This window comes from Bombina bombina, chromosome 1, assembly GCF_027579735.1.
Source record: "Bombina bombina isolate aBomBom1 chromosome 1, aBomBom1.pri, whole genome shotgun sequence".
NCBI classification, from domain to species: domain Eukaryota; kingdom Metazoa; phylum Chordata; class Amphibia; order Anura; family Bombinatoridae; genus Bombina; species Bombina bombina.
In genome coordinates this window covers 546,928,457-546,942,814 of record NC_069499.1, presented here as the reverse complement: position 1 = coordinate 546,942,814, position 14,358 = coordinate 546,928,457, and the positions used below count along the sequence as shown (strand labels likewise).

Sequence of the window (14,358 nt, the reverse complement as noted above, 5' to 3'; positions counted from 1 at the left end):
TCTCTCTGCCTTCCTGCCATAGCTGGGGGAGAATTTTTGGGGTGGCTGTGAAAAAATTTATCGATGTGATTAAAAAAGATTATGGGGTATTTACTACCCAGTGAGAGAGAGACTCAAAAATATATATATAAACAAAAAAAACAAAAGGAAAAAAAAAAAAAAAAAGGGGAGGAAAAGGTGAGTGGATAGGTGGGGAAGTGTCTACTTAATTCATTTACGTGCTCGTGTTAAAAAAAAAAAAAAAAAAAAAGACCCACCAGAAAGCAGAAGAGCAAGAGACAAAAGAAACGAAAAGAGGAAAAAAGAAAGTATCTATTCTGTTGTAGAGGTTAGCAATGTTTCAGGACACTTATAATGACCCCTTATCCAACCATATGTGGTATTCGGGGAAGCTATTTACCTCTAATCTATTTTCTTCCTTTTCTATTTCTGTAGTTCTGTTTAGCGCTCTTTTATTTATAACCAAACAATCAAAAAATTAATATCCTGTGAATATTAGGTATATTACAAGCTGTGAACTTCTAGGCAGTTAGGTTATTTTTTAATTTCAGTAGTATACTGACCCATAATGATTTAAGCTTATGCCTATGGCGGTGATAGGTTGATACAAAATTAGCCCTACTATTCGTTTAATTGTGTCAGAGAACCTGAACAAAAAATTAATTTACCAGGCTTATTTTCCTTGCTTAAGGTGTTGGGGCGCACCCTGCCTGAAGCAATTTGACCAGTTTAAACATCAACAAGACAGTTCAGGGATATGCAACATCAAAGTAAAACACATACACCCAAAAAAAAAAAAGAACAAATCTGATTTCCTTCCTTTGGTGTAATGTGTACTAGAATAGTATATTTAGGCTTAAATATGAAGAAGTATTTGATATGACTTTCCTAAATTTATTAATTCAGAACTCTCTGGTATTTTCTTGAGGAGGTTAGATATATATATATTAAATCACAGGGATTTAAGTTTGTGCCTAAGGCAGCAGCAAGATATACAAAATTAGCCCTACTGTTTGTTAATTTATATCAGAGAGCCTGAGTAAAAGATCAATTTGCCGATCCTATTTTCCCTTATCTAAGGTGTTGGGGTGTACCTTGTCTGAGGCACTTTAACCAGTTTGAACAACAGCCAAAACAGTTCAAAAATATGCGACATTAGAGTGTGGTACAAAAAACAAAAAAACAAAAAAAAAAAACCTTTGAATTATAGTGAGGTTGCTTATAACTATTTTTAGCACTTTTTCTGAAAAAAAAAAAAAAAAAAAAAAAAAGATCGCCAAGCTCTGGCTTCCTTCTTCTTATATAAAATGTACTAAAATAGTATAAGTAGGCTTAAAGATAAAGTTATATTTGATATGACCTTGCTAGATTTATTCAATCAGGCCGCTCTGATATATTCTAAAGCAGGTTAAGTATTTCAGAGATTTGTAGCCTACTGTTAATGACCCAAAGTGAGAGCACCAGTAGATTAGATTAATTCTCTAGCGTGAAATAAATTACACTCTGTTGGAGAAGTGCCCGATTAGTTACTATCCCCAACAGACATGACTGTTTTAAACACTGAGAATAAAGATATATGTAGGCAGCTATAATACCTTTTCAGCTAGAATGATTGCATGATTACTTTAAGAGTCAAACACATTTGTAGCGGAATTTATACAGAAAAGTTTGTATGTTTCATGCAGTTCTTTAGATAGGCAATAGCAGGGAGCACAAAGCTCTACTAACAACAGTAGAATACCTGACCCTGTCCGTGTGGTCTTATCCGTGTAGCTGCTGTTATAGCCAGAAGAGAAGCACACCATTAGACCAGCACCCCCCTCGCGCAGCACCGGTGGGGGGGGGGGAAAGCCGGTATCAACAACGGTGTGGAGCAGTCTGTATTCTTGATGCCTCAAGCACGGATCTCTTCGCCCAGGTCTGGACTCAGGGCGGACTCCGGTATGGGAGAGTGTGCCCCTGCACCTGATGGAGATGTTTTATATCTCAAGCCTGCTTGCTTACACGGACGGCATCCAAACCGTGACTGCAGCCCACAGCAGCTCCCCCCCGCGCAGCACCGGTGGGAGGGGGAGTGCTATCCAAAACAGTTACCAGAGAGACAGGAAGCAGTCACCGCAACCAGAAGGCTCACACGTAGAGCACCGGAAGGACAGGGGGCCGAGAAGACACTCAGCCAGACCAAAGCTCAGCGGCAGTCCTCAGCCCTCACGCAGCATCGGTGGGAGGGAGAGGTGGAGAAAGGTGAGTGCCGTGTAGAGTCTCCTCGTAGCTCCTGGGCTTATTCGTTGTGCGGTGGTATGGCACTATGAGGCTCGGGTAGCGGTATCAGTGAATCTCCCGCTGTACAAGCCGCCCGTGGTCAGAGGGTTTAGGCGCGAGTCCCGCCAAGGGCTTGTAGGAAGGTGAATCAGAGCAGGTAGAACACCTGACCACACACCTGCGCTCCTCCCCCAGCCTCCAGTGAATACCTCCAAATGACACTAGATTTTAAAGATCACTTAATCTTCCTGGAGAGTAAAATAAACTCAATGATGAAAAAATGGGAGAAGTTTTTATTATCCCATTCATGTGATATACAAAGACAAATAATCTCTCCACTTCAGGATTCGCAGACATTTCAACAGTTAACTTTGTTAAATAAATATCAACATCTGGCAACATGATTATGTATAAAGAGAACCATGAATAATTCGGGAGGAGGGAAGCGGGGGAGAGGAGCTGGCTTTATTTATATATATATATATATATTTTTTTTTTATTTATATGTATCCGTATTGTTTGTAGTTAGAGTATATTATAAAGAAAAAAAGACCAAAAGTAAGACATACGAATTGAGGAAGATGATAGACAATTCAGCTATCCCTGTAATATTAAATTTTCTACAAGAAGGGTTTCCTTTGTAGTTGCAGAGTATTAGAGGGCCACCTGAATGATTGCGGAGGTAGAGTCTAAGTAGATAGGCAAAAATACATCTGAATACAGGAGGCTGACTTATAAGTGAAGACCTAATCTATATGAATTAGTACCCTACTACTGTAAAATCAATGTTAGCACCCTGCGAGGTGAAATGTGAGCCTAAAATGTTGGGCTAAATTTATGTTTTGGTATACCCTGCGAGGTGAAAGGTAAGCCGATTTGTAAGGCATTTATTTTTGCTTTTGGTAAATAAATAAAAAAACTTTAAAAAAAAAAAGAGTAGATCCGGACCGGCAACCATCATCTTCCAAGCGGCATCTTCTATCTTCATCCGATGAGGACCGGCTCCATCCTGAAGACCTCCACCGCGGACCCATCTTCATCCGGCGACGTCCAACTGAAGAATGACGGTTCCTTTAAGGGACGTCATCCAAGATGGCGTCCCTCGAATTCCGATTGGCTGATAGGATTCTATCAGCCAACCGGAATTAAGGTAGGAATATTCTGATTGGCTGATGGAATCAGCCAATCAGAATCAAGTTCAATCCGATTGGCTGATCCAATCAGCCAATCAGATTGAGCTCGCATTCTATTGGCTGTTCCGATCAGCCAATAGAATGTGAGCTCAATCTGATTGGCTGATTGGATCAGCCAATCGGATTGATCTTGATTCTGATTGGCTGATTCCATCAGCCAATCAGAATATTCCTACCTTAATTCCGATTGGCTGATAGAATCCTATCAGCCAATCGGAATTCGAGGGACGCCATCTTGGATGACGTCCCTTAAAGGAGCCGTCATTCTTCAGTTGGACGTCGCCGGATGAAGATGGGTCCGCGGTGGAGGTCTTCAGGATGGAGCCGGTCCTCATCGAATGAAGATAGAAGATGCCGCTTGGAAGATGATGGTTGCCGGTCCGGATCTACTCTTCTTCCCGGATAGGATGAAGACTTTGGACCCTCTTCTGGACTTCTTCAGTGGATGTCAATCCCCCGCTTGGGTTGGATGAAGATATCGGAGCCAGGATGGATCGGTGTGATACCCGGTGAGGTGAAGACAAGGTAGGATGATCTTCAGGGGCTTAGTGTTAGGTGTATTTAAGGGGGGTTTGGGTTAGATTAGGGGTATGTGGGTGGTGGGTTGTAATGTTGGGGGGGGGGGTATTGTATGTTTTTTTTTACAGGCAAAAGAGCTGAACTTCTTGGGGCATGCCCCGCAAAGGGCCCTGTTCAGGGCTGGTAAGGTAAAAGAGCTTTGAACTTTAGTAATTTAGAATAGGGTAGGGCATTTTTTTATTTTGGGGGGCTTTGTTATTTTATTAGGGGGGTTAGAGTAGGTGTAATTAGTTTAAAATTGTTGAAATATTTTTCTTATGTTTGTAAATATTTTTTTATTTTTTGTAACTTAGTTCTTTTTCATTTGTTGTACTTTAGTTAGTTTATTTCATTGTAGTTATTTGTAGGTATTGTATTTAATTAATTTATTGATAGTGTAGTGTTAGGTTTAATTGCAGGTAATTGTAGGTATTTTATTTAATTAATTTAATGATAGTGTAGTGTTAGGTTTAATTGTAACTTAGGTTAGGATTTATTTTACAGGTACATTTGTAATTATTTTAACTATTTTAGCTATTAAATAGTACTTAACTATTTAATAGCTATTGTACCTGGTTAAAATAAATACAAAGTTACCTGTAAAATAAATATTAATCCTAAAATAGCTATAATATAATTATAATTTATATTGTAGCTATATTAGGATTTATTTTACATGTAAGTATTTAGCTTTAAATAGGAATAATTTATTTAATAAGAGTTAATTAATTTTGTTAGATTAAAATTATATTTAATTTAGGGGGTGTTAGTGTTAGGGTTAGACTTAGCTTTAGGGGTTAATACATTTATTAGAATAGCGGTGAGCTCCAGTCGGCAGATTAGGGGTTAATGTTTGAAGTTAGGTGTCGGCGATGTTAGGGAGGGCAGATTAGGGGTTAATACTATTTATTATAGGGTTAGTGAGGCGGATTAGGGGTTAATAACTTTATAATAGTAGCGGTGCGGTCCGCTCGGCAGATTAGGGGTTAATAAGTGTAGGCAGGTGGAGGCGACGTTGAGGGGGGCAGATTAGGGGTTAATAAATATAATATAGGCGTCGGCGGTGTTAGGGGCAGCAGATTAGGGGTACATAAGTATAACGTAGGTGGCGGCGCTTTGCGGTCGGCAGATTAGGGGTTAATTATTGTAGGTAGCTGGCTGCGACGTTGTGGGGGGCAGGTTAGGGGTTAATAAATATAATATAGGCGTCGGCGGTGTTAGGGGCAGCAGATTAGGGGTACATAAGTATAACATAGGTGGCGGTCGGCAGATTAGGGGTTAAAAAAATTTAATCGAGTGGCGGCGATGTGGGGGGACCTCGGTTTAGGGGTACATAGGTAGTTTATGGGTGTTAGTGTACTTTAGAGTACAGTAGTTAAGAGCTTTATGAACCGGCGTTAGCCCAGAAAGCTCTTAACTACTGACTTTTTTCTGCGGCTGGAGTTTTGTCGTTAGAATTCTAACGCTCACTTCAGACACAACTCTAAATACCGGAGTTATAAAAATCCCATTGAAAAGATAGGATACGCAATTTACGTAAGGGGATCTGCGGTATGGAAAAGTCGCGGCTGAAAAGTGAGCGTTAGACCCTATTTTGAGTGACTCCAAATACCGGAGGTAGCCTAAAACCAGCGTTAAGAGCCTCTAACGCTGGTTTTCACGGCTAACGCCAAACTCCAAATCTAGGCCATAGATTTTAAGCAACTTTCTAATTTACTCCTATTATCAATTTTTCTTTGTTCTCATACTATCTTGATTTGAAAAAACAGTACGGTGAGCTTTAGAGCCAGCCCATTTTTTGTTCAGCACCTGGGTAGCACTTGCTGATTTGTGGCTAAATGTAGCAAACCAATTAGCAAGCGCTACCCAGGTGCTGAACAAAAAATGGGCCGGCTCCTAACCTTTCATTACTGCTTTTCAAATCAAGATAACATGAGAACAAAGAAAATTGATAATAGGAGTAAATTAGAAAGTTGCTTAAAATTGCATGCTCTATCTGAATCATGAAATAAAAAATTTGGGGTTAGTATCCCTTTAAAGGGCAGGATAGCACCTGGTCACACAGTCTTAAAGGGAAAGACAAAAAACCACACAGCCTTGAAAGGGTCAACTAGCACCACACGCACACAGACTTAAAGGGACAGATTGCAGTAATGTTCATGCAGCGCAGCCTTAAAGGGCAGCTCGACGCCTGCGCACAGAGCCTTAAAGGGACAGATCACCTTAATGTGCACGCAGCGCAACCTTAAGCAGCTCGACACCTGTGCACAGAGCCTTAAAGGGATAGATCACCATAATGTGGACGCAGCGTAACCTTAAAGGGCAGCTCGACACCTGCGCACAGAGCCTTAAAGGGACAGATCACCGTAATGTGGATGCAGCGCAACCTTAAAGGGTAGCTCGACACCTGCGCACACAGCCTTAAAGGGACAGATCACCGTAATGTGCACGCAGAACAACCTTAAAGGGCAGCTCCACACCTGCGCACAGAGCCTTAAAGGGACAAATCACCGTAATGTGGATGCAGCGCAGCCTTAAAGGGCAGCTCGACACCTGCGCACAGAGCCTTAAAGGGACAGATCACCGTAATGTGCATGCAGCGCAACCTTAAAGGGCAGCTCGACACCTGCGCACAGAGCCTTAAAGAGACAGATCACCATAATGTGCACGCAGCGCAACCTTAAAGGGCAGCTCAACACCTGCGCACAGAGCCTTAAAGGGACAGATCACCGTAATGTGGACGCAGCCCAACCTTAAAGGGCAGCTCGACACCTGCGCACACAGCCTTAAAAGGGACAGATCACCATAATGTGCACGCAGCGCAATCTTAAAGGGCAGCTCAACACCTGCGCACAGAGCCTTAAAGGGACAGATCACCGTAATGTGCACGCAGCGCAACTTTAAAGGGCAGCTCGACACCTGCGCACAGAGCCTTAAAGAGACAGATCACCATAATGTGCACGCAGCACAACCTTAAAGGGCAACTCAACACCTGCGCACAGAGCCTTAAAGGGACAGATCACCGTAATGTGGACGCAGCCCAACCTTAAAGGGCAGCTCGACACCTGCGCAGAGCCTTAAAGGGACAGATCACCATAATGTGCACGCAGCACAACCTTAAAGGGCAGCTCAACGCCTGCGCACAGAGCCTTAAAGGGACAGATCACCGTAATGTGGACGCAGCCCAAACTTAAAGGGCAGCTCGACACCTGCGCACAGAGCCTTAAAGGGACAGATCACCATAATGTGCATGCAGCACAACCTTAAAGGGCAGCTCAACGCATGCGCACAGAGCCTTAAAGGGACAGATCACCGTAACGTGCACGCAGCGCAACCTTAAAGGGCAGCTCGGCACCTGCTCACAGTCTTAAAGGGGTAGGCACACACAACCTTTTAGTGAGTTTACACGCACAGTTTTAAAGGGAGCGATAGTATGCATCCCCATGTGATGCACGCATCCTTAAAGGGACGCTCTGTCTTAACGGGACAGTGGCACGTGCATGCACACGAACACACAGAGCACTCTCAGCCTTTAAAAGGACAACTTGCACCACACGCATACAGCCTAAAAGGGACAGATCACCATAATGTTCACGCAGCGCAACCTTAAAGGGCAGCTCAGCATCTGCGTACACAGTCTTTAAGGTACAGGCACACACAACCTTTAGTGGTTAAACTTTTAAAGGGAGCGATAGTATGCATCCAAACGCTCTGTCTTAAAGGGGCAGGGCCACGTGCACAGCATTTAAAAGGACAACTTGCACCATAACCACACAGTGTTAAAGGAACAACTCACACCTAGCGCAGCCTTAAAGGGCAGCTCACCGCCTGCTCAGTCTTAAAGGGGCAGGCACACAACCTTTAGTGGGTAAAGATACCACACGCACAGTCTTAAAGGGAACGATAACAGTATACATCCACACGCAATGCACACAGCCTTAAAAGAACATCTCACACCATGCACAATCTTTAAGGGGCAGGCACACAGGCTTTTAAGCACACCCAAATGCACACAGCCTTAAAAGGGCACCCATTATTAAAGTGACAGACACAAACACAGACTTTAAAAATAGTAGGTGAGCAGAGCTGGCTGGGGAAAGTCTATGGGGAAAACAGGGACTTTATACCCCAAAATATGGCTCCCATTTTTGTTCCTGGAGACACAAACATTGTAGCATTGTTGGTAGCCCTCATGTAGGAAAATAATGAGATATGGCCGAGAAAATAATTTAAAACGCTAAACTAAGATTTTACCCATATGAGCAAATGGCATGTGAAGTGATTAAATAGCTCTTGCGATCAACTTTATCATAATCATACAACCAACAGATGTATATACAGTATATATATAAATAATAAAAAAAGAAACGCTAATCGCTAAATCGCTGCGCTTATCAAAATGTGCATGCGCACTCTCAATTGTACAGAAACAGAACGCGTGCTCCATAGAGGAAGTGACTTAGCGGAAGTAGTCAGACGTACTTTCTTGCTGTGCGCATACTTGGTAGCGTTGGCGATCGCACGTGTTGGGGGTTATTGAGGAGTTTCGTGTCGCCGCCGGTTGAGGGACCACCGTGGGGTGCAGTCATGTTGGTTCTATTTGAGACAGCGGCTGGATACGCTATATTTAAGGTGAGAAAACCATACTGGTGAGATGATCGCAACTGCACAACTCAGATACGGGGGGTAGAGGTGACACACGTGGCTTAGATCGTGTATCTGGGCCGTCGCATACATCTGGACTTGCAAGAGGCTGAATGTGCTATAGCTTTTAAGACATCCACATATTTGCACTAGTGTGGCAAAGGGATGATCGGCAATCACAGCAAAAACAAACAAAAAACTAATCGTATCTCGTCTTTTGCGAATAACATGAATGTTTAGTTAGGCATAGAATAAAATAAGAATGCACCACTTTGCTTTGTCAGTCTATATATTTATAAAAAATGTTGTACTTCTTTAAAATGCAGCTTTCAGAAGCCAGATCTTGCAACATTCTGCCCAGTGATCGCTTGATCATTGGAGTAACTCGTTTTATATATTTTCGAAATTGGCCACAGCAAAAGAGATCAAGTAAATCACCCAATACTTTTCATTGATTACGTTTCAAGTTTACAACAGTCATATATTTTGCGATTAATGGCTTGTATATAATATGCTTACAAACGAATGCTGTGTCGATATTCTATATATGCACGTATTTGATTAATTTAATTTACATAATTGAATTTCGTTAAATTATTGGGATAAAAAACCCATTTTTTTTTCTTTTTTTATGGTTCAGATAGAGCATGAGATTTTAAGCAACTTTCTAATTTTCTCCTATGATCAATTTTTTTTCTTTGTTCTTTTCGTATCTTTATTTGAAAAAGCAGGAATGTAAGCTTAGGAGCTTGTTTTCTGGCACAAGGATGGGGAACCTTGGCCCTCTAGATGTTTCAGAACTACATTTCCCATGATGCTCAACTGGACTTCAGAGTGTCTAAGCATCATGGATAATGTAGTTCTGAAACATCAGGAGGGCCAAGGTTCCCCATCCCTGTTCTGGCATATCAGCCAATTCCGTTACTTCTGGTGACATGGAGTCAGCTGTCTCACTGCAAATTCCCTCAGTGCGCATGCGCTTCGAGTCGCCGCATTATACATATATACTATTCACTTATTCCCCCCATCTTCACTATCTTTTTTGCATCCGTCTGGGTGGTTCGAGGAAGGTTAAGCCCCCACTTGTAAACCTCAATTCCCAAGGTTCACTTGGGATGGATGCATTGTACAGTACATCGTATATATGTGTGGTTAGCAAGCAGTTCTGTTGTAGAGGTTAGCTTCTGTGGTGCAGTGCATACACAGTGAGTAACTTTTTGGTCAGATTTGGTTGATCTGACAGCTGCAGCATTTGGAATGTGGTGATGCGCTGGAGAATAGGGTTGATGCGATAAAGCGCATGCGTAGTGAAGGAATCTGCGATCACACGTGTGATTCCACGTCACCAGAAGTCATGGAATTAGCTAATATATCAGAACACCGGCCCATTATTGGTTCAGCACCTTGGTAGCGCTTGCTTATTTGGTGTCTAAATGTAGCCACTGATCAGCAAGAGCTACCCATGGTGCTCAAACGAAAATGGTCCGGCTCCTAAGCTTACATTCCTACTTTTTCAAATAAAGATACCAAGAGAACAAAGAAAAAAATGATAATAGGTGTGCATTAGAAAGTTGCTTAAAATTGCTGCTCTATCTGAATCCTGTGGAAAAAAAGTGGTTTTAATATCCCTTTAACTTCTTTAAAATTGAAAGCCATACAAAAAAATTCAAATGTTTTTGCTAAGAATAATTTGAGTTTAGCAAAAATGTAAGGCCATAAAACTCAATTTCTTTTCTTTAATGATTAACAACATTCTAATTTACTTCTATTACATATTCTTTGTTCTTTTGGTATCTTTTGTTGTGAAGCAGGGACGTCAACTCAGGAGTATGCATGTCTGGAGAACTATATGGCAGCAGTTTTGCAAGAATTGTATCTATTTGCAATAGCTTTTAGATGACAGCATTATTTCCTGCCTTGTAGTGCTCCAGACACCTACCTTGATATCTCTTCAACTAAGAATACCATGAAAATTAAGCAAATTTGATAACGGAAGTAAACTGGAATCCTTTTTTTTTTTTTTTTAACCCCTTAATGACCACAGCACTTTTCCATTTTCTGTCCGTTTGGGACCAAGGCTATTTTTACATTTTTGCGGTGTTTGTGTTTAGCTGTAATTTTCCTCTTACTTACTTATTTACTGTACCCACACATATTATATATCGTTTTTCTCGCCATTAAATGGACTTTCTAAAGATACCATTATTTTCATCATATCTTATAATTTACTATAAAAAAATTATAAAATATGAGGAAAAAAATGGAAAAAACACACTTTTTCTAACATTGATCCCCAAAATCTGTTACACATCGACAACCACCAAAAAACTCCCATGCTAAATAGTTTCTAAATTTTGTCCAGAGTTTAGAAATACCCAATTTTTACATGTTCTTTGCTTTTTTTGCAAGTTATAGGGCAATAAATACAAGTAGCACTTTGCTATTTCCAAACCACTTTTTTTCAAAATTAGCGCTAGTTACATTGGGACACTGATATCTTTCAGGAATCCCTGAATATCCCTTGACATATATATATATTTTTTTTAGAAGACATCCCAAAGTATTGATCTAGGCCCATTTTGGTATATTTGATGCCACCATTTCACCGCCAAATGCCATCAAATAAAAAAAATCGTTCACTTTTTCACAAATTTTTTCACAAACTTTAGGTTTCTCACTGAAATTATTTACAAACAACTTGTGCAATTATGACATAAATGGTTGTAAATGCTTCTCTGGGATCCCCTTTGTTCAGAAATAGCAGACATATATGGCTTTGGCGTTGCTTTTTGGTAATTAGAAGGCCACTGTGCACCACACGTGTATTATGCCCAGCAGTGAAGGGGTTAGTTAGGGAGCATGTAGGGAGCTTGTAGGGTTAATTTTAGCTTTAGTGTAGTGCAGTAGACAACCCCAAGTATTGATCTAGGCACATTTTGGTATATTTCATGCCACCATTTCACCGCCAAATGCGATCAAATTGAAAAAAACGCTACATTTTTCACAATTTTATGTTTCTCACTGAAATTATTTACTAACAGCTTGTGCAATTATGGCACACATGGTTGTAAATGCTTCTCTAGGATCCCCTTTGTTCAGAAATAGCAGACATATATGACTTTGGCGTTGCTTTTTGGTAATTAGAAGGCCGCTAAATGCTGCTGCGCATCACACGTGTATTATGGCTAGCAGTGAAGGGGTTAATTAGGTAGCTTATAAGGAGCTTGCAGGGTTAATTTTAGCTTTAGTGTAGAGATCAGCCTCCCACCTGACACATCACACCCCCTGATCCCTCCCAAACAGCTGTCTTCCCTCCCCCACCCCACAATTGTCCCCGCCATCTTAAGTACTGGCAGAAAGTCTGCCAGTACTAAAATAAAAGTTTTGGTTTTTTTTGTTAAAAAAAATAATTCTGCTGTGTAGGACCCCCCCCCCCCTTAGCCCCAACCTCCCTGATCCCCCCCCCCAAACAGCTCTCTACCCCCCTCCTCTGCCTTATTGTGCACCATTGTGGGTACTGGCAGCTGTCTGCCAGTACCCAGTTTGAAATCAAAAGTTTATTTTTAATATTTTCTGTAGTGTAGCTTACCCCCCTTAACACCCAACCCCCCACCCTCTCCCAGATCATTAATATTTTTTATTCCCACCCTCTCTCCCACTGAGTCCCACCTTGTGCCTCTTCCACTTCAATTTATTTTTTTGGCAGTTTCACACGTGCACGCTCCCGTGCACGCGCGTGCACACGCGATCCCGCCCCCCTCCTCTACTGATGGCCTCCCTGGACACGCTCCCACCCACCAACGATCATAGCCGATGCAGAGAGGGCCACAGAGTGGCTCTCTCTGCATCGGACTGCTTAAAAAAGTTATTGCAGGATGCCTCTATATCGAGGCATCACTGCAATAACATGAAAGCAGCTGGAAGTGATCAGGATCGCTTCCACTGCTTTCAAAGACCAACGACGTGCAGGGTACGTCCTTGGTCGTTAAGGACATTTTTTTGGAGGATGTACCCTGCACGTCGTTGGTCATTAAGGGGTTAAATTAAGTGCTCTGTCTGAATCACAAAAGAACATTTGGGGTTTTATATCCCTTTAAATTGGTCTTAAGATATAATAATGTTGCATTCTTGCGTTGCTTTAGATTTGCATAACCTTGCAAATAGAAGTGCAAATGAGTTTTGAATGCTTATAAAATGAATTGAGTATGCAGATCTTTAGTAATGCCTTGATGATAGGCTGCTAATATGCTATTCCGGGGCTTGCCAAATGTATTGAAGATCATAAAGCCAGGACAAAAATAATTTGACACAAACACACTTGATGTTTAATCTTGATTGCCAGAAAAACGCATCATTTGGATTACCAAAGACACATAGGACAAGTCACATGTTTAATTTCTAAATCTCTTTTCACAGGTCTTAGATGAGAAGAAGCTACAGGAAGTGGACAGTATATGGAAGGAATTTGAAACAGCAGAAAAAGCAAATAAAATGTAAGATTAGAAAACCATTTACACCTCTCTCACCCAGTCAATAATATGTATTTAATCAATTGTATATTTTTCTTTTGCATAGTCTATAGGGCTTGTTGGGTCTCTTAAAACATTTTACCAAAATAAAGTTTTTTTTAATCTTTAAAGGGACAGTAACTGTTAACTCTATTTTTTTGTTTTACACCTCCCCCTCTACTGTAATTGAATTCTAATATTTGGGGTTCTAGCTCTGATAACTGGAAGTGAACCATCTAGACTTCACAAGCCCTGCTACACATGACAGAAGATAAACTGCAAAACATGTGTCTCTTGGCTTTTGAAAAAATGGCTGTAGCGAGTAAGGGGTTAATGCATTCAAAAACAATTAATTCACCTTTTATATGTTTGTACAAATCTGTTAAATACAAGGTGTTTACTGTCTCTTTAAGCTCCTGCCTTTCAATCTTTTATGAATGTGTTTCTTTTGAAGTAGCTATTCTGCTAATTTGTAGAAAAGCATTAATATGAATGGCAGCAGTGACATATTAGAATGATTATAATTGAAAACTGTAAACCAGTTAAATAACTTTTTAGTAAAAAGTCGTAAATTAAACTTGTGTTACTCATAAATGTGCCCCCCCCCAATAAGTTGTTAAAATCCTTCATCATCATCTGTCTTCTGTTTCTCAGCTTGTTGCCAGTGATGGAGTCTTAGTTGAATTGAATATGCATGATTTCACTCAACATATCGTCACTACCACTGAGGCAACTGTATGGATTCCTATCTCTTGGTCAAAGTTTAATGACCTCCCCATTGCACACATATATTATAAATGTTCTTGCACATATACGGACTACTGCCAATTGCATTATAAGTGAGGTTATTTTTCCCTCCCCCCTCTTATTTTTTTTTTTTTTTTTTTTTTTTTTTTTTTAGAGTGAAATTAAAACATTTTGAAAAGTTCCAAGACACAACCGAAGCATTAGCAGGTAAATATGAAGAATTTAAAAAGCAAGTGCATGAGTTGTTGCCAGTGATGGATTTTTTTTACAGATGAAACCAAATGATTATATTGAAACTTTTCGTCACTACCACTGAGGCAACACTGTTTTCTTTCATAGCAAGTATAGTTTTACCAGTTATGTGATTACAACACAGCTCCTATTATGTGTGCTATTGCATTGATATAAACATATAAATGTTCAATTACTCTTATTAGGGCCCCCCT

At 40.7% G+C, this 14,358-nt stretch overlaps 1 protein-coding gene and 2 non-coding genes across 3 annotated transcripts in view; all 3 read left to right on the top strand.

Annotated features, from left to right (window-relative positions):
* The first annotated feature begins 8,500 nt into the window (after positions 1 to 8,500).
* The window catches only part of NOP58 (NOP58 ribonucleoprotein), a 57,718-nt gene continuing 51,860 nt past the window's right edge, over positions 8,501 to 14,358 (top strand). Inside the window, exons 1-3 of the mRNA XM_053698686.1 lie at positions 8,501 to 8,645; positions 13,074 to 13,150; positions 14,067 to 14,119. Coding sequence (XP_053554661.1) covers positions 8,601 to 8,645; positions 13,074 to 13,150; positions 14,067 to 14,119 — 175 coding nt within the window. The 5' untranslated portion in view covers positions 8,501 to 8,600. The remainder of the gene's footprint in view (positions 8,646 to 13,073; positions 13,151 to 14,066; positions 14,120 to 14,358) is intronic.
* LOC128646127 (small nucleolar RNA SNORD70) lies at positions 13,817 to 13,905 on the top strand. The gene has a single exon (XR_008400199.1). It is a non-coding gene; the product is annotated as a small nucleolar RNA SNORD70 (small nucleolar RNA).
* Positions 14,151 to 14,240, top strand: LOC128646126 (small nucleolar RNA SNORD70). Its single transcript, XR_008400198.1, has one exon. It is a non-coding gene; the product is annotated as a small nucleolar RNA SNORD70 (small nucleolar RNA).